The sequence below is a fragment of the Podarcis vaucheri genome (genome assembly GCF_965113315.1).
Source record: "Podarcis vaucheri genome assembly, chromosome: 12".
Taxonomy (NCBI): Eukaryota; Metazoa; Chordata; class Lepidosauria; order Squamata; family Lacertidae; genus Podarcis; species Podarcis vaucheri.
The window spans coordinates 9,458,958-9,484,456 of record NC_138750.1 but is presented as its reverse complement, the minus strand read 5'-3'; the positions used below and the strand labels follow the sequence as shown (position 1 = coordinate 9,484,456).

Here is a 25,499-nt window from a genome sequence, read left to right as displayed (position 1 = left end):
CCCAGAATTCTTTGAGGGGGAAAATGTGCTTCAAATTTGCTTTAAAGGTATAGTGTGTTCACAGCCTCTGGTGATGGAGTTAGGTTCTTCCCCCCGCCTTTCTGGATTAGACTCTAAAACATCAGTTTTTAAAAGACATTATAGGCAAATTGGATCCAGGAAGTGACTTAGCTTCAATTAAGGTGGTCAAGTTCCATCTGTTTCACTATAAGCACTGACACAGAATCCAGACCACACAAAAAGAAATGATATAACTCAGGTTTGTTAGTTTTTTAAAAAATAAAAAGCGAAGGAAATGCTCATGAGGCTTCCATTCAACAATTGGAAGCAATTGCTACAATTTTTTTTTCTACAACAGGGGAGATTGTTACCATTCAAAAATGGCTGCCTGAAACAGTCCCCTGTGCTTGCAGAAATTGGCTGGTGACCCCATGTGGCAAAATACCTGCATTAAAAACTCTTAATACGTGTCTGAGTGAGTCTCCCTCTCGCTCTATGATCTTTCCCCTCTTCCCCCAATATTCTAACCACCAAACTTCAATACCCCCCATTGTTCTTTAGACCTCCCCACACTTCTTTTGTGACTTCCAAATTCTGCCAACTCTCCATGGCCTTTCTTATTGCAGTTCAAATTTCAACCTGTCAGCGTTGGATCATGCGCAATTTGCAATTTCCACCCTTTGCTCTATTTTTACCTGCAAGCATAAGGCACGCAACACTCCGCATAGCCTTAGAGCTTTGATTGTGGAAAAAGCTTTGTTTATATCACACCAGCTTGACCAGGCCTTCACTACTATTCTTCTATAGGTATTCTTCTATAGGTATCACAAAGCACTGACCCACTATATTAAGAATGTGCAAGCCAGCTCCAAACAGTCTTTACCTGCTACTTTCTTCAACACGCTTGAAGTGCTCCATAGACCTCAAGACACCTTCAACCTGTCCTGACTTGGTGGCGGCTGGAGGAAGTTCTGGAACATTGTTGCTATTGATTCCAATTTCGCTTCTTTTAAGTGACAATCATGGAGTATGTTTTACATTAGCACCAATAGTCAATGTGCCTCTTTGGGCTGTCTGTCTTTCCCTTTACCATTTTTCTTTGCAAAAGTGTTTAACTTTGCTTTTCTTCTGTGTTACCTTGAAACCTGTGTAAATTGTTCACTAGTTGAGTGCTGAATGCTAAAGAAACATGTGTCAATGCAACTAATATGCCCCTAATATGTATGGTATATAATAATCTGAATATACTTCATTGTGTATTTTTGAATTATTATTATTTTCAATACTAACCAGGTTTACTTTTGCTTCTACTACCCCAATATGGGAGCCACTATAGTCTTAGCTGATATTTATATATATGAGTATGACGTTAACTGACATGAAAACAATAGAACCATAGAATTGTAGATTTCGAAATGAAAATGAGTATCATCTAGTGTACACCCCCAAACAGTGCAGGGATAGACATGAGCTTTTAGAAAGCAAAAAATAAATAAATTGTGTTTTTAAATTGGATAGTGTAATTTGTGAATTTGGGCCCATTGTGCCAAAAATCAGATGAAGTCACACCAAACTCATGTTTTGGTCTGTCAACTTGATTCGGAGTGACACTTGGCATCCAAATGTCGGTCAGGACCCCCACCTTGGGAACCCTTGTCCTGAGTTTGGTAATAATATCTTGAGTGGCTTTTGAACCTTTGGGTGAGGTCATGCCAAAGTTACATTTCAGTCTGCCATCTTGATTCAAAATGGCTCCTGTAGTTTCAACAACAACAACAAACCACCCCACCCTAACTTGAGAACCTTCGCTTTGAGTTTGGCACTGATATCTCGAAAGGAGGCTGAATCTGTGTCAAGAAATGTGTGAAGTCGTGCCAAAGTGATCTTTCAGTCTTCCTTCTTGATCCAGAATGGCACCCGGCAACCAAACCGACAAAGTCTGCCACCCCCATCTCAGGAAATCTTGTGCTGGGTTTGGCAACAATATATTGAAAGAGAAACAAACCTATGCCAAAATATGGGTATAGTCACACCACAGCCACATTTTCATCTTGATTCAAAATGGTCCTAGCACCCAAACACCAACCCTCTCCAACAAACAAATGGACAAACAAATTGCTTTCCAAAATATATAGTAGATTGGTTGCAGATTTGTATACAGATACATAGCTGCAGAAGGAAAGTTTTGAATGGCTTTCCACCTGCCTTATGAAGCTGAAGTCAAGGTACCAAGTTCCCTGCTTTCCACATTTTTCTATACAGTGGTGCCTCGCAAGACGAAAAGAATCCGTTCTGTGATTCTCTTCGTCTAGCGGTTTTTTCGTCTTGCGAAGCAAGCCCATTGACGGATTAGCGGATTAGCGCTATTAGCGGCTTTTAGCGGCTTATCTGCTGATCGGATCAGCTGATAAGCGGCTTAGCGGCTTAGAAAAAGGGGGGGAGGAAAAAAAACCCGCAGGAACTCGCAATACATTGTCGTTTTGCGAAGCAAGCCCATAGGAGATTCGTTTTGCGAAGCACCTCCAAAACGGAAAACTCTTTCGTCTAGCGGGTTTTCCGTCTTGCGAGGCATTCATCTTGCGGGGCACCACTGTACTTTCAAAAGGTAACCATTGCTCCAAATGTGTTCCCCCCACATTAAATATTGTTTATATTTATCCCATTTAGGGAAAGATCCTCAACCGAAAAGGATGCTGTCCCATTTGCACTGAAAGTGAGTAAGTTCATTCTTCACATTTTTTCAATGAGTTTTTGAACTCTTCACACACAACTGCTATCTTGAGTGTTACATTTGCCATTATTGGGAGATTATTGCCTAGCCTATTGAGCCAGAAGTTAACACCAGTTCCTTGGTTTCACAGCTACCATAGCCAGATGATTAGCAAGTAGTCTGCTTTCTCACAAAAGACAACCCTTGACAACAAGCCCAGACGCTGAAGAAATAGTCTGGAACTAGGAGTCCATAACTCTAACTTCTTGGATTGGGGTTTGATGTTTCAAAATATTCCTGGGGAAATGAGAGAGACCCAGGTTCATTTGCGAAGGTGTGAATGTATATTATTGGAAAGGGCAATAGTCTACTTTATCCAAAGAAAGCAAGTGCTAAATGCTAAGTCTCTCCAACGTGATTTATAAGGCAGCACGGAGGTACAATTTAAAGGCTGGTAAAAACAAAATATGGTGGATGGGAAATATGTTGGAGTACAGAAGAATATACAAAAGAGAAAAGGAAAAGGGAACAGCCCATAAACATCGAAAAGGGAAGAATTCCTTGGACACCACCCTGGAAATAGGTTATGATTGACAGTGGCTTGAATTACTGCAGGTGAATATTTCTAAAAATATTCACCCGGACTATCCTTTCAATCACAGCTAGTCCATTAATTGGACATAGATTTAAACAGTGTACAGTGAAATTTATCGTTGCAAAATAACAGAATGATAATGAGAGAAACTCCACTGAATGATTTTCCACATAATTTAATGCAGCTTGTAGTTTTCCTGGGCTATAATGAAAATATTTATAGATGGAAAGTCAGTGGGATTAAACACTGAGTATAGGAGTTGCTCTTTCTGAAATATTTTAACTGAATTTTGAAAGAACTATGTTTTAAATCTCAGTGGTATGTAATTTTGGTTGAATTAAAAACAATTAACTTAAATTGTTGCATGATGCTCCCTGGTGTATTATATAAACAAGAGCCCTGAGCATGTGAGAAACCAGAGGCAATGTGCCTTTACCACCAAGCAGTAGGCACATCATTGTAAAATAACACCAGAGATATGCCAAGCGGTGCAGTCGCTTCATTAGGAACAAATTGTACTTGTAGCTGTGGGAAAGTGACTCATCTGAGGCGTTGGGAAATAAAATGGACCGCCTTGTGTTTCTGTGCTGATGCCCACTGAAATCACTACAAGCTTTTCCAGTGACAGTGGGAGGGTTCAAAACACAAAAGCCAACTTTACCACTGAGTTTTTATCTAACGGAATGGTGAAGACTCTCCTTCTCCTTATTCTTGGAAGTCAGCAAGGCCTGACAAAGTGCCAAAATAAAATGGCCTTTCCAGAATGGTGGGTTGCCTCTCTCTGTAGAAGCCTTGTGGTTCGGGGCAGTAGCACTTGGAATAACAAGGAGATATAATGTTTTATGCAGGTTATGCCCTCAGGCAAGGTGGGTGAATAGGAAGTTGGATCCTAAACAAAACAGATCCTAAAGAAAATGGGTCCCTTGACCTATGGCACACAACTAACAACTACAGCCAGTGGATCCCACCAGAAACAAAAAAAATACTATGTTGACTATTAAAAAAATTCCTTCCAGTAGCACCTTAAAGACCAACTAAGTTAGTTCTTGGTATGAGCTTTCGTGTGCATGCACACTTCTTCAGATACACTGAAACAGAAGTTGCCAGATCCTTCTATATAGTGAGAAGGTGGGGAGGGGTATTGCTCAGAAGGGTGGTGGGAATGGGGGATTGGCAGATAGCTGAGATGAGCCTGTTGACGACCCTTAACGACTGTAATAGGTCTTACAGGAAAAGGCAAGGGGTGAAAAGGTGAGAAATGGCTTAGTCATGTATAATGAGATAAGAATCCAATGTCTCTGTTCAGACCAGGTCTCTCCATGGTTTTAAGTTTGGTAATGAGTTGCAATTCAGCAGCTTCTCTTTCCAGTCTATTTCTCATTATACATGACTAAGCCATTTCTCACCATCTCACCCCTTGCCTTTTCCTGTAAGACCTATTTACAGTCGTTAAGAGTCGTCAACAGGCTCATCTCAGCTATCTGCCAATCTCCCATTCCCACCACCCTTCTGAGTAATACCCCTCCCCACCTTCTCACTATATAGAAGGATCTGGCAACTTCTGTTTCAGTGTATCTGAAGAAGTGTGCATGCACACAAAAGCTCATACCAAGAACTAACTTAGTTGGTCTTTAAGGTGCTACTGGAAGGAATTTTTTTATTTTGACTATGGCAGACCAACACGGCTACCTATCTGTAATGTTGACTATTATTATTAGTAGTAGTTATTATTATTCAGTTTTCTTTTCCATCTAAGTTTTAGTGGTCTAGTAGCAGATACCTCTAATAACCTTGTGCCTCACAAGGAGAATTAAGAAGGACATGTTTCCCTTGCCTCTCTCCCAACAGAAATCATCACACAGGGCAACCAGAGCAGTATCTGTGCCAAAACTGGGCCTAAACCCCAATTGAAATGAATCTTCACCCAATAAACATGTAAATTGCAGATGAGCAAAACATATATGCGTCTTTAAATTCTGGATACATGTTCCTGGGGGCCTTGGCCATTCCAGACATGCATACATGGATGTTTAAAGATACTTGTACAACTGTATAAGTTATTCCTGGCATTGCAAGTGCACCAAATGTGATGCTATCCCAAAAGTTCTTGACTCAAGTTCGCAGTCCTCATTCACAATATCAGTAAAGAAAAGTAATCCTTTTATCTGACTCCACTATTCTTCCCAACTATGTTTTGTGTCAGTTAAGTGTACTCATAGAATCTCTTGTGATTAATTTCATTGATCCAGCTGTATACCTACTTTTGAGCCGCCCTGTATAAATGTGTTGAGACACGTTGCTGGGTTGTTGTTTTTGTACACCATGAGAAATGCAATTCAGCTTCATTCTGCCTGTGATATTCCTAGCTTTCAAATTAATGTTTGCCCCCATTTGATTTAAGGATCTGCAGCTTGCTTTGATGCTGAAGCCTAATTCACATTTTGGCCAACTGTCTCCTGTGTTTCATTTTTGGTTTTTGAAAAGCCAAGTCCCGTTGAGTTATGGATGTGTGAACAAATTACTCTCCATTCTGTTTTTTAATGTCATAGTTTTACTCAGAAAGCATCCAAATCCCTCTTAGTTATGGTTTATATAATATTTTCCTTGGCTGCTGTAAATTAGCTGCAAGCCCTGCCTCAAGAGTCTGTTACATCTGGACACTTTGGAATTAACTTGACTCTTCTGGTGTTCTGGCCCGTCTTTCCTCCGCTGCCTTTTGCACAGATTGTGCGAGAGTCTTGAATTCCAGTTCTCCCTGCATGCAAGAGGGCCATCCTCCTAATATGGTCATTTCTTTCTTTTCTGTTGTGGCATGTGGGTTATTAGATACCATGAAAACAGTCCAAGAATCCTTCAGAACTCTTTCCAATAGCTAAGTAATTTAGAGTATCAACTCACCGCATCATGAGCTCCTAAACTGAGACTGCCAAGTCCAAGGACAAGTAAACTGTATGATCTTGACTCGGGATAGTGAGTGCTGGGGATGTGGAGTAAATGACCGTTTACTGCATGTCGGTGCATATGTTGGTATACAGCTTGGCCCCATGCCTTGTAAATCTGGGAAAGGGTATTCGTTTAGTGAAGTCAATGGAGCACAGAGGATATTTTGACAACAAAACCGAACACATGCATTTTAAAGTCACATTCATCTGAAGGGGAGAGAATTAAGCATGTGATTCACTCTCTCTTTCAAATCAGTGAGACTTAAAAGTGCTTAAGCTCCCTCAGCATTGAGTAACTGGAGACAGACACTTCACACCAGGGATGAAGGGAAAGACTTCCTGACCCCAGAGGCTGTACCCAGAAAGATTGGGACCTAATCATCATTTCCACTTGAAATTAAGCACTGCTTCTTTCCAATTCCTTTGTCCATCTGTCCCCTGATGAACGTTTGGTTACACTCTGAAGTTTCCTTTTGCTGTAAAGGTCCACAGGACAGGACGCCACACAGTGAAGTGTGAGGTATTTCAGCCCACTTCATGTCTAGGACAGATGGACTCAATGTGTGGCCAGATGGAGACCAGAGGAAACCCTCAGAACAACAACATCAGGAAGAGGAGGGCAGGTACCCTCAGAAACCATACTAAAGAACTATACAGTCGTACCTTGGCTCCAGAACGTCTTGGGAGTCAAACATTCTGGCTCCCAAACGATCAAAAACCGGAAGCGGGTGTTCTGGTTTTTGAACATGTTTTGTTTTGGAAGCCGAACGTCCTGCGTAGCTTCCGCTATTGTTTCCGGTGCACCTGCGCAATTGGAAACCAGTTGGAATCCGCGCCTTGGTTTCCAGACATTTTGGAAGTCGAACGGATTTCCGGAATGGATTCTGTTCAACTTCTGAGGTACGAATGTATAGTAATAAAGACTGAGAAGAGTTGAGGTTTCAGTGCTGCTTCTGTGGATTTTTCTTATTGAATTTTTAGCAGCTCGATTCAGTTGCTTCCATTTTTCTGATTTTGAGACTGTCACTTGTAATTTGATTATGGTGATTCATTGGTGTTAAATGTATCAGACAAACGAAAGCCAGGACTTTCCTATGAATTATTTCTTCACCGCTCCAATTCATACAATCAGTTCATTTGGGACATCATAAATTGTTTTTGTTTTTTTAAAGCAGTTCTGGCAGTAATTATTTGAGAGTCTAGGCTGCAATCCAGTACAGAATTAAGCATGCTTAAAAGTCCATCTATTTCAGTGGGATCTTCAAATGCACTTAATTCTGTGTTGGGCTGTGGCATTAATAGATTCCATTGCCTTGAATTTCTTCTCTTCCAAAGAATAGCAATGTTTAATCCAGATTGCACAGCACCAATTGCCTTTTCCTTTATTATGTGGCAATGCAGAACTTCTCCTTTACCTTTGTGATGAAACCAACTACACACGGAATGCTGTATATAGTGTTAGTTGTCAGTCCTCAATCTTCTACCATTCATTGGATGACACTCAAATTCTAGGATTATGAAAGAGGGAGAACCCCCCCAAACAGTCCTATATATTGCCAGAGCTGCAATAGACAATTCATGGATTCTACCTCCACTTACCATTTTCTATAGCTGCAACAGTATACTGGGGATCCTACAGACTGTGTGTGCTGATAATCTGTACCATTCCAGGACTTAAGGGCCATTTCATGACAGCAGTGCTCGGTTTCTCATTGAGTGTACCCTTGAAAGAAAATACATGGTCTTCATGTCTTCTTCCAAGTGTTTGTCTCATTCACACACCTTTTTTAGATATATGCCTCAGTCACATTGTTTATGAAGTGGCCCAAAATGTTGGAAGGCCATTTGCATTCATTTAATACCTGCTTTTCCCAGCATAACATTTGGTCTTGATGGTGCTTTTGTTTCTCACTCACCTACAGAGCCCGGAGTTTGCACTGTATTTGGAGACCCCCACTACAACACTTTTGACGGACGGACATTTAACTTTCAGGGAACATGTCAGTACGTTTTGACGAAAGACTGCTCCTCCTCTACCCCGCCCTTCCAGGTGCTGGTGAAGAACGATGCCCGACGGACTCGCTCTTTCTCCTGGACAAAATCTGTAGACCTTGTGCTGGGCAGCAGTACCATCAGCCTCCACCAGCACCTCACTGTGAAGTGGAACGGGACACGGATATCCCTACCTTACGACACGCCACACTTCCACATTGACTTGGAAGGCTACCTCTTGAAAGTGACAACCAAAGCAGGTGGGGCTACATGAGGGCCCTGGTTCTCAGGGCGAAGTAGTGACACAAGGGTGACATTTACAGATAGGTAGCCGTGTTGGTCTGCCATAGTCAAAATAAAAAAATTCCTTCCAGTAGCACCTTAAAGACCAACTAAATTAGTTCTTGGTATGAGCTTTCGTGTGCATGCACACTTCTTCAGATACACTGAAACAGAAGTTGCCAGATCCTTCTATATAGTGAGAAGGTGGGGAGGGGTATTACTCAGAAGGGTGGTGGGAATGGGAGATTGGCAGATAGCCAATAGAGATCTTCTATACAAGATCTCAAAGTAGCTGTTTTACTACAAAGGAATTTCAGAAATAGACTGGAAAGAGAAGCTGCTGAATTGCAACTCATTATCAAACTTAAAACCATGGAGAGACCTGGTCTGAACAAAGACATTGGATTCTTATCTCATTATACATGACTAAGCCATTTTTCACCTTCTCACCCCTTCCCTTTTCCTGGAAGACCTATTGCAGTCGTTAAGAGTCGTCAACAGGCTCATCTCAGCTACCTGCCAATCTCCCATTCCCACCACCCTTCTGAGTAATACCCCTCCCCACCTTCTCTCTATATAGAAGGATCTGGCAACTTCTGTTTCAGTGTATCTGAAGAAGTGTGCATGCACACGAAAGCTCATACCAAGAACTAACTTAGTTGGTCTTTAAGGTGCTACTGGAAGGAATTTTTTTATTTTGACAAGGGTGACATGTATGCTTTTGTTTTGTTTTGGCTCTATAAGCTCTGGCGGTATTTACATTACTTTACATTAGAGTTGTATCCCATTCTTTCAGTATAGAAGCAACACCCAAGGCAGCTACAGTAAAATAATAATAAACAATTTAAACCAAAACCAAGAGGATCTCCCCATTTCCCTTCAATGCCAGTTTTGAATGTGATCAGTTTTAGGTCTGCTCTGTCCCTGTTCTGGATATTTTTTGTGGAGAGGGGAATTCACCCACGCACAAAAAATCATATTTAAATTGGACACATTGATCCCTAAAGTATGCATTTTCCATGCATTCTTTCCCCAAAATACAAATTTGTACTTTTCAGTGCATTCCCCCTAAAATAAGCATTTTTGCACGTTTTTTTCTGTAAAATAATCATTTGTGTGTGTGTTTTCAAAAACTGATAGTATCATATAATTCAGAGAAATGCAAAATCCAATAGATTACTGTATTCCAAATCACATATAATTCAGACCAACAAATTAGGTTGGTTGGCTTTAAAATGCAGACTTGGGGGAAAAAATCTTCCATCCTTATATAAAACATCAGAATCAGCATAAGAATGAAGCTGTGCTCTTCATGCATGCCTCAGGAAAAATTCTCAGTTAATTTCCTGGGCTCACCTTTTTAAAAAGAATAAAATTTATCAGGATCTGACAAAAGTGTCTATCCACCTCTGATGAACCAATCCATGTCTTACAATGCTACAATACACAGGCAAAGTTTGTGTAAAATGAACCAGGGAAGCTTTTGCCAACACAAAGGTTTCCCTTTCCCATCCCCATCAAATGAAATTGAATTATCAGAAAATTTCTACTTGACGCTCCTCCGCCTGGCGTCAAGGCTTACAGGCATTTAAACTGGGGATTCCAGGGTATTGGTTGCCTAGTTAATGAACATGGGCAATAAACACAGAATTGACTGCTTTGCCATTGTGGAGTTTGGTTCTTATAAAATGACAGTAACTTTGCCAAGGGAACCTTAGGATTATCATCACAGCCCTGAAAAGTTTCTGAAGCAGCCCCAGGACACAGTTTGAAAACAACTGATCTCAGCTGTAGTTACGGCAAAAGCAGAGATCAGGAATAAGCAAGCACTGTGCCAGAGGGGCTTGTAGAGTAGGGAATGAGTTCAGTAAGACATGTCCAACCCAAACAAACTCAGTAAAACAAAACAAATCCAGAAGGCTTTAGCAAACTCACCAGCCAACATGGCCTGCATGAAAGTTGCTTGCTGAACCAAAAACTGGTGTGATATTGAACCCCAAGTGTGCAAGGAAAGCTGTTTGCTGCCTCCCTGAAGTGCGGTGTTCTTGCGTAACATCTGTCTGGGTTTGCTTTCTGCCCAAATGAATTGCTTTTGCAACTGGATTCAGTCTTTTGTGTGCATGTGCATCTTGCATCATTCAAACCTGAAGCATGATTTAATTGGGAAATGGAGAACATCTGGTAGCTACTTTAAAGAAAACAGGTAAATGGGACGGCACAGAAATCTGAGGCTGCTGAATCCTAAAATTTCAAGATGCTTGACTATGTTTTATTAAATAAGTTTTATTTTTATTTTTCAAAGTTTAATCTATGGGTGTCAAACTGAAATGAATTTGAATTTGGTGGGCCAAATTTCCACCCACCAGATGGCTTGAAAGAACATCTGTTCATGAACAACAATCTCAGCCTCCTTTTTCAAAAAGCAGCCTGAAGTGCCTGCTTGGGGGCAGATCTACTCATAAGGAAGGAGGCTGATCTCCAAGGCTCCTTCCAACTCTAGGATTATAAATACTCCGGCCTGCTTCTTTCCCATAAGTGGTGCCTACTTGCCAGACTAAGGCGGCAACTTTCTGCATGATCTAGGAGGCTGGATTGAATTATTCAAAAGCAGCTTTGAATTCCTTGACAAAAAGTGGGGTGTATTTAAAAAATAGATGATAGATAGATGATAGATAGTTAGATATAGATAGATGATAGATAGATAGATAGATAGATAGATAGATAGATAGATAGATAGATAACCACCCCCTGTTCATCCCTTCCTCTCCTTCCTCCCCCCCCCCCACTCTTAGGAATATAAAAAGGTAAAGGGACCCCTGACCATTAGGTCCAGTCGTGGCCAACTCTGGGGTTGTGGCGCTCATCTCGCTTTATTGGTGAGGGGGCCGGTGTACAGCTTCCGGGTCATGTGGCCAGCATGACTAAGCCACTTCTGGCGAACCAGAGCAGCACACAGAAATGCCATTTACCTTCCCGCCAGAGTGGTACCTATTTATCTACTTGCACTTTGACGTGCTTTCGAACTGCTAGGTTGGCAGGAGCAGGGACCGAGCATCGGGAGCTCACCCCGTCGCGGGGATTCGAACCACCGACCTTCTGATCGGCAAGTCCTAGGCTCTGTGGTTTAACCCACAGCACCACCCGCGTCCCCTTAGGAACATAGGAAGCTGCCTTATACTGTGTCTGACCATTGGTGCATCTTGCTCTGTAATGTCTATACTGACTGGCAGTGGCTTTTCAGGGTTCCACTCAGGTTGTCTCCCCCATCCTTACCTGGAGATTCCAGGGATTAAACCTGGGAGCTTCTGCATGCAAAACAATGCTTGACCACTGACCTACAACCCTTCTCACAGCAGCAGCAAACATATCTAGGAGTCCTGGTAGAATATGATATGGCTGGGGGTAAGTGGCAGGTGGGGAAATGGTTAAACATCACCTCATTCTTCTCCCCCATAAATTATGCCACATGCACTTCTCTAAGTGCTTTTTTAAAAGATGTATGGCAGATAAAAAAAGATGTATAGCAGATACATCACCTTGCCAACAAAGGTCCATATAGTGAAAGCTATGGTTTTCCCAGTCGTGATGTATGGAAGTGAGAGCTGGACCATAAAGAAGGCTGATTGCCGAAGAATTGATGCTTTTGAATTCTGGTGCTGGAGGAGACTCTTGAGAGTCCCATGGACTGCAAGAAGATCAAACCTATCCATTCTGAAGGAAATCAGCCCTGAGTGCTCACTGGAAGGACAGATCCTGAAGCTGAGGCGCCAATACTTTGGCCACCTCATGAGAAGAGAAGACTCCCTGGAAAAGACCCTGATGTTGGGAAAGATGGAGGGCACGAGGAGAAGGGGACGACAGAGGACGAGATGGTTGGACAGTGTTCTCGAAGCTACAAACATGAGTTTGACCAAACTGCGGGAGGCAGTGGAAGACAGGAGAGAAGAGAATTTTGGATTTGATATCCCGCTTTATCACTACCCGAAGGAGTCTCAAAGCGGCTAACATTCTCCTTTCCCTTCCTCCCCCACAACAAACACTCTGTGAGGTGAGTGGGGCTGAGAGACTTCAAAGAAGTGTGACTAGCCGAAGGTTACCCAGCAGCTGCATGTGGAGGAGCGGGGAATCGAACCCGGTTCACCAGATTATGAGTCTACCGCTCTTAACCACTACACCACACTGGCGTGCTCTGGTCCATGGGGTCATGAAGAGTCGGAGACAACTAAACGACTAAACAATAACAACATGGCAGATATCCTGCTTCCCATACCTTGGCCTTCCACGGTTGATCATTTATATTGCCTCCTTTAACCAAAGGATTGATGTGAAGCATAGTCAACATCTAGAAAGCATTTAAAGGCTATCACAGCATATCCTGCTGAGCCAAGAACTCATACACCTGCTTCTTTGTCCATTACAAAATAAAGCCTCAGCTCTGGGCTTGTTCATCAGAGTCGCAAGATGGGCGGGAAGAATGTTTGTGGCTGTCTGTGGAATGCTCACAAGAGGAGCATTATTCATAAGCTCTAATTAAAAGCATCTTGAGCGTCTCTCTTCACTGGCAGCTGAGTTATGAAATTCCACTGAATTCCTGAGAACCATTCTGGATGCTTTAAATTGACTAAAATGTGATTCTCTTGTTATTCCGGTTGTCTCTTCTCTCAGCTCAGTCAACTACAGCAAGCATCATTGTCTTGGTTTTGGCAGAGACTGGGCAAACATGGCATGTAATGGTTCACTCAGTAGTGTGTAATTGAAGCATATTACTATCCAGATAATTTCCCCTTTAAATAAAAGGGCTCATATTCCTCACAGTGAATTCCACGTCTAATACTGTGCTCCTGATATTAGTGGCTGCACAAGAGCACACATGCTTAGACTGGGATTTTGCAATACTGGGATAGATAGATCCAAAGTCTGCCTCAGTATAAAACATGTTGGCACGTTCAAGCCATTTTGAGTTCATATGTTAAGAAAAGCACTGTGAAATATTGGCTATTCAGGGTGTCGGGCACAGGTGTTTCCCAGATCTTTTTTGAAAGACTAGCTTATTTCCCTTCGGAGCCAGTTTTGCACAGATTTATGCATATGTATGTTCTGTCCGGGACATGGGTGCTGCTGTGAGTTAAACCACAGAGCTTAGGACTTGCTGATCAGAAGGTCAGCAGTTCGAATCCCCGCAACGGGGTGAGCTCCTGTTGCTCGGTCCCAGCTCCTGCCAACCTAGCAGTTCGAAAGCACGTCAAAGTGCAAGTAGATAAATAGGTACCACTCCGGCGGGAAGGTAAACGGCGTTTCCGTGCGCTGCTCTGGTTCGCAAGAAAGTGGCTTAGTCATGCTGGCCACATGACCCGGAAGCTGTACACCGGCTCCCTCGGCCAGTAAAGCGAGATGAGCGCCGCAACCCCAGAGTCGGCCACGACTGGACCTAATGGTCAGGGGTCCCTTTACCTTTACTATGTTCTGTCCTGTGTCTGCATTTTTTAAATAAATAAATAAATAAATAAATAAATAAATAAATAAATAATATTTTCTCTCAATGTATGCATATTTAATCATATTTAATTGACTAATTATTTTATATCCTAATTCCTATCCAAGAGATTCCTGGATTGCAGGGGGTTGGACTTGATTCCCCTCGGGGTGCCTCCCAGCTCTACAATTCAGTGATTCTATGAATGGAGAACTCATCCATTCAGAATAAAAAGAGACATCAAAAATTAATTTCAAACGCCGCCTATTCTCCCACATCATTCTGTTGTGTATGCAGACCCAGCCTTAGCTGTCATGCCTGCAAGTGTTAAGGATGTAGCAGAGGCTGAGCAGGTGACGCTTTGAAGAGGCAAGCAGGAGAATAACCTCTACACTGAGCAACACACAATAGCTATATATCAGAAACAGTGAGGTTTGACTACAGGAAGCCCGCAACTTATGTGAGGCTTACGTTCCAGGGATTGTGCGTAAAGCCAAAATCATGTATGGTCAAAACACATTGGGTGCAATGGCTGGTGGGCTTGGCAGAGTCTTCACCCCCGGACACACAATCCCTTTCCACCCCCCTTTTAATTAATTAATTAATTTATATTAACATTGACAAGCCTGCATGGCTGAATGCACATGAGCGGGGAGTGATCTGTATACCTTCTTTGGGGGGGGCAGCTGGTTCCCACTTTTTAACCTGCCTTATGGTGTGTGTAGGGATGCAGGTGGCGCTGTGGGTTAAACCACAGAGTCTAGGACTTGCCGATCAGAAGGTCGGCGGTTCGAATCCCTGCGACAGGGTGAGCTCCCGTTGCTCGGTCCCAGCTGCTGCCAACCTAGCAGTTCGAAAGCACGTCAAAGTGCAAGTAGATAAATAGGTACCGCTCCGGCGGAAGGTAAACAGCGTTTCCGTGCGCTGCTCTGGTTCGCCAGAAGCGGCTTAGTCATGCTGGCCAAATGACTTGGAAGTTGTACGCCAGTTCCCTCAGCCAGTAAAGCGAGATGAGCGCCGCAACCCCAGAGTCGGTCATGACTGGACCTAATGGTCAGGCGTCCCTTTACCTGTGGTGTGTGTAGGAGGAGCTATAACTCCATGGCAGAACATATGCTTTGAAGGCATTAGGTCCCAGTTTCAGGCCCTGGCATTTCCAGTTTAAAAGATCTCAGACTAGAAATCCTCCAAACTGGTGCTCTCCATCTTGATAGACCAGTGTTCCAGTTCAATATGTAAGGTAGCTGCACATGTTCACATACTGTATATACACTGATACAGGTTAGCGTCTTTCCTTCTTGCTTTCTTTTTTAGGCCTGGAGATCTCTTGGGATGGAGACAGCTTTGTGGAAGTCATGGCTCCACCACATCTTAAGGGCAGGCTCTGTGGCCTATGTGGCAACTACAATGGACACAAGAGAGACGACCTGATCGGAGGCGACGGGAATTTCAAGTTTGATGTGGATGACTTTGCCGAGTCGTGGCGTGTGGAGTCGAATGAATTCTGTACTCGCCCTCCAAAGAAACAGTTTCCAGAACTGTGCCAAGGAACAGTGAGAGTAAAACTCCGCGCCCATCGGGAATGCCAGAAACTCAAAGCATGGGATTTTCAGACGTGCCACTCAACTGTGGACTACACAACATTTTATCGGTAAGCTTAGCAAAGCAGGAACCTGCTGAAAATCCACTGGAAATGAAAAAGAGGTTAGGGGACAGGGTTACACAAGTAGTTAGTAAAGAATGGTAGCTATGCTATGTAAGACACCTTAAAGCAAAAGAGTGGTAATTTCAGTCCACAGTGGGCCAAAATGTATTCCCCTCGTGTCAGTTTTGAAATACTGTTGAGATATATGGGATTGAAATTGCAGCAATGCAAATAAGTTAGCCAAGACTGCCAATCCCAAAATACTTTTGCTTAGCAAAGTAGGAAATAAATAAACTTGTCATTAAGCAACAGTCAATTTGCTCTGAGGAAGCTCACACTGGATATTGGCTAGTATGCTATTAAGAGGTTGATAGCAAGAAGTAGTCATCATTGTCAAGGAAACTAATTGACACTGCCTATTAAAGGTAAAGTAACAAAACTCAACCCCAAATGACATAAAAGAGGAAGAAAGCTTGGCTGATATTTCTCTCAGAAATTTTGTTTGTTCTGTAAAGCCATTTGAAGCTAAATAGTATCCTTTTGAAAGGTTCACAATATATTTTCTAAAGGGATTTGGGCCTTCACAGCAAGAAAACATTGCTATGCATGCTGATAGGTTGAAAAAAGGATTTAATGGTCATTGATGGTGAAGGTTTATAAATGAAAATGGTTTCAAATGATAATGGATAATTTATAGCGGGTTCCCTGAATGATCACCTAGCTGGGATTCTTACTTACAAGTTGCTATTCACAAGCCTGCCCTGTGAGCATTTAAAACAGATCTGCTTAGTGGGGTTGTACTAATAGCATAATTTGTTTGTTTGAGTATAAACCATGAAAAATACTTTTCTGAGATTAGCTTTATCTGCTAGGATGACAAAGGGAAAATCAAATCTAGGTTCATCTAAGTCCATGGAAATGTTAACACATTTCTTCATCCAAACTATGAGGACATCACTTTCTGTTTCTTGTTCAGCACGTATGTAGCCATCTTCCAGCAAATATACAACTTTTTTATTTCATTTGATTTTGGCTGGTGTGAAAGATAAAGGCGTATTGATTTTGGACTGCGCAAAGGTGGGTAGAAGTAACTGTGCTTCAGAGTTTACACATCTGTCACGACTGTGCTGGCATTTCTCCAATGTTTTCTGCAGTGAAGGAAATGAAAGGTAGATGAACGTCTCTAAACCCAAAGTGAATATATACTAAGAGTTATGTCCAGTGCTTAGTGTTATTAGTCTGTTTTCCCCCACTTTATGTCACATTTACTGCTTGTTATTTTGGTGCAGACAAGGAATACACGTATGATTGCCATAAAGAGTGTGATGACTGCACAAAGTGTATTGCACTTCTGGATGATAAACGGCACCTGTGGAAATTCATGTGTGTTCTTACTCCCTAATGGCTTTGCCCTAAACAAGCCTTGATGAAGGCTTCACAGATACTGCCAACAGCATGGGAGTTGCTTGCACATGATGTGATCCCACCTGTGAATAGCATGATCATATAGACAGACCCCTTCCCCCCACCTACATGGCTTATCCCCAAGCAGCTGCAATTCAATTGGATGGAAAATGCATAATTTGGGTGGTTGGCCTCACTCACGTAATCCACACAAAGGCCACTGCACCGTGGATTCACAACACACAGAAGCAACTCTTAAGCTTCAGACTGCGATAGTGCAGAAGACTGGAGAGCTGAAATATGTGCAAAGGATGAGATTAATACCACAATATATTATATACTACTGGGACGCGGGTGGCGCTGTGGGTTAAACCACAGAGCCTAGGACTTGCCGATCAGAAGGTTGGTGGTTCGAATCCCCACGACGGGGTGAGCTCCCGTTGCTCGGTCCCTGCTCCTGCCAACCTGGCAGTTCGAAAGCACGTCAAAGTGCAAGTAGATAAATAGGTACCGCTCTGGCGGGAAGGTAAATGGTGTTTCTGTGCGCTTCTCTGGTTCGCCAGAAGCGGCTTAGTCATGCTGACCACGTGACCTGGAAGCTGTATGCCAGCTCCTTCGGCCAATAAAGCGAGATGAGCGCCGCAACCCCAGAGTCGTCCACGACTGGACCTAATGGTCAGGGGGTCCCTTTACCTTTATATTATATACTGCACCTGAAGCAATGCTGAAATATAGTTCAAAAAAGAAGAAAGGGTATTTTGTTGCACTTGTGGAATTTTGTTTTCCTCTGTTGTGCTAGATCAACAAAGAGCATTAGGAATGCTTGTGCAAGGGAGAACTGCTGCCTGTATTTCGGCAATAGTTAAAATTTTACTTCTGCCATTTTTCACAGGTAAGTGATGAAAACTGGAAATGAGGACCAGGTACGGAGGAATCAGGCTTTATTTCATCAAGCACAGCATCTGCGCTTTTCTTTCCGTAATGAGGAGTTTCCCCTATTTCCTCTTCTTAAGGTTCTTATGATTAATTTAGTGTACTAAACTTCTTGACACCAGGAACAAAAGTGATTTATATCTTGGCAAAGGCAGATACCAAACATCACAGCAAAAAATGATGTGCAAAGGTTACCGTAGCTAGTTTCCTATTTCCACAATAGAAAATAAAATTACATGTGGCCAGAATGTTTGTAAAGGTTATGTCTTCTGAAGATTAGGTGCTTTACTTCAAAGAGCACACTGCTGCTAAACCATTTATGACTTTAAAAACAAAAATCCAGGCCCTGGTTGATCAGAAGAAGGTCCATCTTACCCTTGCTTGTTTAGTCGTTTAGTTGTGTCCGACCCTTCGTGACCCCCTGGACCAGAGCACGCCAGGCACTCCTGTCTTCCACTGCCTCCCGCAGTTTGGTCAAACTCATGCTGGTAGCTTCGAGAACACTGTCCAACCATCTCACCCTCTGTCGTCCCCTTCTCCTTGTGCCCTCCATCTTTCCCAACATGAGGGTCTATTCCAGGGAGTCTTCTCATGAGGTGGCCAAAGTATTGGAGCCTCAGCTTCAGGATCTGTCCTTCCAGTGAGCACTGAGGGCTGATTTCCTTAAGAATGGATACGTTTGATCTCCTTGCAGTCCATGGGACTCTCAAGAGTCTCCTCCAGCACCATAACTCAAAAGCATCAATTCTTCGGCGATCAGCCTTCTTTGTGGTCCAGCTCTCACTTCCATACATCACGACTGGGAAAACCATAGCTTTAACTATACGGACCTTTGTTGGCAAGGTTATGTCTCTTCCTAAAATGGTTAAAAGGTGCAGGTTTGCACATAATAGACTTTTGGACCACAAACTTTATAGATGACGTGCAATTGTATTGTGTGAAAATGAGGTGAGCATCCTTGTCCTGTCCCGGGTTGATTTTTGGAGGTTGAGCTGTTCTGCAGATTTAATGTGTTATGAAAGAAGGAACATTCTGTAGATTGCAGGATTGTTGGCAGGCCCGTTGCTTTCTTTCCATTCCAATGTTTTCTGTTTGAAACCTGAGCAGAAACACTGAGCCATTTTTATCCAGATCATCAACACTCTCTTAATTTTCACTACAGTGCTTTTTAAGAGATCTATTGTTGATAAGTTTTCTGAGAAATATATCTGTGCAAGAACATTTAAAATTATGATACGTTCTGAAATACCAAAAAAGGCAATCAACCAAGCATTTCAGCCATCTTATGACATTGTGTTAACAATGCAATTTCTGTGATGACATCTTAACTTCAGTTTTAAGATTCTTTTCTTGACTTGTGATTTATTCCCTATTTAGGAATCCAAAGCATACAGCAATACCGCTATTTGGGTTAACTTTTATGTATGCAAAACAAAAAATTTGAGTTGCAGGTTGTTTGAAAAGTGCCCAAGGAACAGTGGCACCATGTAAGGAAAAGGTACAACTTCTAGTTCCTTTTCAAACTATTACCAGCGGTTGCATTAGAAGTTTATACTCCCCTTTACTTTCTACTCATTATTCTATTTAGGAAGAGCATCTTTATTAGACTACTTTTAAGAACATGGTGTGGGTTGCCTACCTACCTCCTCCTGTATGTGCTGTTCCACTTCCTGTCAGGTATATTCATGAGCAGATCTACCCCACAGTAAATCTACTTGCTTGATGGTGAGCCAGTAACAACTAAATGCAAACCATATTTTATCAGTACAGTGGTGCCCCGCAAGACGAATGCCTCGCAAGACGGGAAACCCGCTAGACGAAAGGGTTTTCCGTTTTTGAGCTGCTTCGCAAGACGAATTTCCCTATGGGCTTGCTTTGCAAGACGAAAACGTCTTGCGAGTGTTCCGATTTCCCCCCGCTCCCCCCTTTTTCTAAGCCGCTAATCCGCTAATAGCCTTTTAGCCGCTAAGCCGTTAAGCCTTTAATAGCCGCTAATCCGCTAAACAGCTAATAGCGCTAATCCGCTAAGCCGCTAATAGGGTTGCTTTGCATGACGAAAAAACCGCTAGACGAAGAGACTCGCGGAGCGGATTATTTTCGTCTTGCGAGGCACCACTGTAACCTGAACATGCAGGTTCACAGACAAAGTCTCTCTGCAAATGGTATTTTCTGGACGTATTGCCAAAGGTAACACCTTCAGACTCGCTAGCATGTACTCCTTGTGTTGATTCGGGTTGGTCAGGTGGTAGAGTCACCATTGGCAGGGCATACTCATATGATGGCACCATACACGGTTGTGACTTGTGACAGTTGCACACACTGCCCCGTGCTGTGGGATCAGACTACAGGGAAGTGATCTTCCACTGATAGGTTAATGTGTAGGAAATGGGTGTGCAAAATTCTAGTACAAGTTGTTAGCGGGGGGGGGGGAGTGGGCCAAAGCGGAAGGTAGCCTGAATGTTTGAAACATCCCTCAATAATTTTTTGAATTTCATTGTTAAAATTAAATATTTTGTTATTTTGTCAGGTTTTTGTGAAACAGAATTTACAAGAGGTTCCATAAGTGCTGTCTTTTATGCAGGTATAATGTCTCCATATTCAAATGCTGAAATTTTAGTTTTTCAAATACCTGTTTATGTGCCTTATGGCAATGCTCCAGTTAATGTAACTGCAACAATTAGTCCCAAATTAAGAAATCTAAATGAGACTTTATGTGTAACAGTCTCTTGTTAAGGCGTCCCCACCAATGGAGGTATTTTTCTTTTTTCTGAAATCAGTCACAGGCTGCCAAGTGCACATTAATTACAATGATTAAATAGTATGTTCATTGGCATAGAAGAAAGTCACATACCTTGTTTTTTTTAAAGGTGCATTGCTTTTTAATCGCCTCCACACAGACATAGAAAAGTAAAAGCTGATAGACAACGTGGTAGTTGGCATCATTTAATGTAATCAGTTTTTGAAGCACATTTGGTATGATGCAAATGCAATTAATTTATCTGTCTTAAATAATCCTGTGTAACAAGAGAAACACTGTTAGAAAAAGAGGCCGCTGTGGAAAAATAACTAACATTTAAGTATGCATGGATGGAGACATACAACGTTTCCACTAATCTAGAAAGTATTCAGACTAAAACGAAGCAGGAAGATCTGGAATATGCCCTAGCCTTTGAGAATGTAGGGCGTTCCCCCTTGATTCTGCCTTACCCTCTGTGCCCCAAACATAACCAGACCAACACCTGGGTTGCACATGCAAGTCTACAGCCAATCCTGAGCACAAGATAGAAGTAATTCCCATTGAATTTAGTGAAGCTAAAGGAACTTGCATACAAGATTGGTCATTCAGACTCATGCGAGTGAAGTAGAATTTGCTTTATGCAACTCTTTATCTGTGGTGCCTTCAAGGTATGGAGTGTATTAAGTACCTAGGAATCTATGTAATAATAATAATAATAATAATAATAATAATAATAATAATAATAATAATTTATTTATTTATACCCCATCCATCTGGCTGGGTATACATTAAAAACTTCCTTAAACAGGGCTGCCTTCAGATGTATTCTAAATGCACAACAGCATTTAAGGGTGTGTGTGTCTTTTTTACATAACATTTAGCTACCAGCCCTACAACTTCTACAGTTTGGTTCTGTAATTCCACAGTACAGCTCATAGAGACTATTTATAATTACTCCTTGTTTAAAAACTTTCCTTAGTATTATTTTCTATTACTTTGAACACAGTCACAGATGTTTTCAACCACCCAACGATACCATTGGCTTTTGTGATGCCAGTTAGGTGATATCAGGGCTCAACTCAGGTTAGTATTTTTCAGACTATCCATGAACATCTGCCCATTATAAAGCATTTCATACAGTACAGAGAACTATACTTGCCTGTTTTATAGAAGTACCCCAGGAACCTTGAAGTTGGAGGAAACCCACTGCCCCCCCCTTTGTGTTTGTGGTTATTACAGCTGTAAAACATTGAAACTATGCCAGAGGATTCACAGATGTCTCTTTCCCCATTGAGATACTGGGACTGGGATGCTGAGAAGGAGGGTCTGCGGGTTGGACATCAGATTCTGACAAGACCACAGCGCTGGACAGACATCACTCACCTGGGACTCCCAATGGCTTCCTTCCAGTCTAGGAATGGCGCATCTCCCCTTTGACCCACTTTACGCTCTCCCTCTTTGGGAAGCTAATGGTTTTTGTTGTTGCTCTTCAGGAGCTGGGAAAGAATTTATAGGGAAACCAGATGAAGAGGCATACTATTTTGTAATTAGAACTTAGAAGTTCTTCTTGGTTAAAAAAGATGGCATGTCAGGAATGCTCCTTTTGGTCCCCCCTAATTATACAATGGTACCATCCATGTTTCTATATTAAGTAGATATGGTTTCTTAGCAGGAACACACAATTCTCTCTCTAGTTATACTGGGTGCTTGTTATTTTTATCCAGCAGAAATCCCTAGCTTTTTGGTTCATTACTCGAGTCATTGAAATCGGAGTCTGATGTTTCATGAGCATCTGCTGCCCCTCCCTGTCTGAAGAATGTGCCTGCAATTCAGAGGGTCAATTGGGTAGGTCCCTATAGGGATTGGGGAAATGCTTTTAGAAAGGTTTGGGCAACCAGAGCAAGGGGGAATAGGTACTTCTTTAGGTGCCTGCATGCAGTTGAACTCTCAGAAGCATTCCCTACCTTCTAAACTGTCATTGCCTGTCACATAGATACACTTCCAGCAAGATTCATGGTCATGGTGGCTTTCTCTACTCCCTCCTCATGCATCAGGCTAGCCTTCCCCAAGCTGGTCCAGATGTTTTGGACTCCCGACTTCCATCATCCTCTGCCAGTAACAGCCTAAGCTGGTTTAAATTATAGCCCACTGAAATCAATGCAACAAGTTAGCTATGCTTAAGTCCCATTGATTTCATTGCTCTCGATCCATTCCAGTCTGGCTTCCGCGCTGGTCATGGGACCGAGACGGCTCTGGTCGCCCTAACAGATGATCTCCGCAGGCAGCTGGATCGAGGCGGGTCGGGGCTGCTGATTCTTCTAGACCTGTCAGCAGCCTTTGACATGGTCGATCACGAACTCCTGGACCGCCGCCTTGCCGACGTGGGGATCCAGGGCACAGTCCTTCAATGGCTGCGCTCGTTTCTCTCTGGTCGGGGACAGAGGGTGGCGCTTGGGGGGGGGGAATTGTCATCGCGCCACTCCTTGGTGTGTGGAGTGCCTCAGGGTGCGATTCTCTCCCCGATGCTTTTAAACATCTTTATGCGCCCCCTCGCCCAGCTTGTCCGGAGTTTTGGGCTGGGTTGCCATCAGTATGCCGATGACACCCAACTCTATCTGTTGATGGATGGCCATCCTGACTCGGCCCCAGATACACTGACCAGATGTCTGGAAGCTGTGGCTGGATGGTTACGCGGGAGCCGGTTGAAGTTAAATCCTTTGAAGACAGAGGTCCTGTGGCTGGGTCGGGACGATATGGGATTGAAGGGGCAACTCCCGTCTCTTGCGGGGGTGCAATTAGTGCCAGCATCGTCCGTGAAGAGTTTGGGTGTAATCTTCGATACCTCCCTCTCTATGGAGGTGCAGATTACAGCTATAACAAAGGCGGCATTTTTTCATCTCCGCCAAGCTAAGCAGTTGGCTCCTTATCTCTCTCGCCCTGACCTAGCCACTGTGATCCATGCGACGGTCACCTCCAGACTGGATTATTGTAACTCGCTCTACGTGGGGCTGCCCTTGAGACTGACCCAGAAACTCCAGCGGGTGCAGAATGCCGCGGCGAGACTCCTTACGGGGTCTTCGCTGCGAGATCATATCCATCCGGTGCTGTACCAGCTGCACTGGCTCCCAGTGGAGTACAGGATCAGATTTAAGGTGCTGGTTTTAACCTTTAAAGCCCTATACGGCCTAGGACCCTCGTACCTACGGGACCGCCTCTCCTGGTATGTCCCACAGAGAAGCTTACGGTCTGCAAATAAAAACACCCTAAAGATCCCAGGCCTCAGAGAGGTTAGGCTGGCCTCAACTAGAGCCAGGGCCTTCTCGGCCGCGGCTCCAACCTGGTGGAACGCTCTGTCACAAGAGACTAGGGCCCTGCAGGACCTGACATCCTTCCGCAGGGCCTGCAAGACAGAGCTGTTCCACCAGGCCTTTTGTCAGGGCGCAGCCTGACCCCCTCCTCCGGCAATCTGCACAAAATTTTGCTTGATGGTTGCCATTAATTTGATTTTAATTTGATTTAATTAATTTTATAATGAATGTTTTAGAATGTTGAACTATTTTGATTGTTGTTAGCCGCCCTGAGCCCAGCTTTGGCTGGGGAGGGCGGAATATAAATAAAATTTATTATTATTATTATTATTATTATTATTATTATTATTATTATTATTATTATTATTATTATACCCCACCCATCTGGCTGGGTTTCCCCAGCCACTTTGGGCTTCTTCCAACACATATAAAAACATAATAAAACATCGGGCATTAAAAACTTCCCGACACAGGGCTAACCAACGTAGTATGGATCCAGTGCTTTGGTTGTGATGCTTGAATTAAAGTCCTATTTATTACTAGCAGTTGCTAGAGCAATTATCAGTTAACCCCCCCCCCCAGAAAACCCTACTTTACAATTCTTTACACTACTTTACCCTCACTTGCCTAAGTAGACTAGGGCAGAGGTTCATAACATGCCATAGAATCATAGAATCTATAGAGTTGGTAGGCACCCAGGGGTCATCTAGTCCAACCCCCTGCAATGCAAGAACCTTGGCTAAAGCATGCATGACAGATGGCCATCCAACCTCCAAGGACAGAGGTGCCCAAGACTACTCAGTGTCATGGCTGAGAGAGGATTTGAAGTCTCAAAACTTTTTCGTGAGCCAGTGTGGTGTAGTGGTTGAGAGCAGAGGACTCGTAATCTGGTGAACCGGGTTCGCTTCCCCGCTCCTCCACATGCAGCTGCTGGGTGACCTTGGGCCAGTCACACTTCTCTGAAGTCTCTCAGCCCCACTCACCTCACAGAGTGTTTGTTGTGGGGGAGGAAGGGAAAGGAGGCTGTTAGCCGCTTTGAGACTCCTTCGGGTAGTGATAAAGCGGGATATCAAATCCAAACTCTTCTTCTTCTTTCACAAAGCAGTGGCTATCTCTAGTCTCCGAGAAAACAGATGAGCTCGCAGCCTCATTAGGACCAGGAGTCCCTGCTTCCAGAAGGCAATAGTTACATACTCTCCAAGAACACTGTAGCAGTCACGTAGATTTCAGTTGGAGCATATTTCACTCTGTCAATTACACCTAATCTTGACTGTAGTCCAGGGCTTCTTCAAACTGCTGTTCTCCAGATGTTGTTCAGCTACAGTTCCCATCATACCTGAGCCTTAGCCATGCTTGCTAGGGCTGTTGGGAGTTTTAGTCCAAAACATCTGGCGGGAACCAAACCAGGTTGGAGAATATTTCTTCCATCCTTAGGGAAACATTGACAACAGAGTGCTAAGTAGCACACACTCTCCCCC

The 25,499-nt window shown here is 43.1% G+C and overlaps 1 protein-coding gene across 1 annotated transcript in view; it reads left to right on the top strand.

The window, feature by feature from the left end:
• Positions 1–25,499, top strand: part of BMPER (BMP binding endothelial regulator) — a 166,405-nt gene that overhangs the window by 102,355 nt on the left and 38,551 nt on the right. The window contains exons 11-13 of the mRNA XM_082192843.1: positions 2,668–2,713; positions 8,170–8,499; positions 15,309–15,645. Coding sequence (XP_082048969.1) covers positions 2,668–2,713; positions 8,170–8,499; positions 15,309–15,645 — 713 coding nt within the window. The remainder of the gene's footprint in view (positions 1–2,667; positions 2,714–8,169; positions 8,500–15,308; positions 15,646–25,499) is intronic.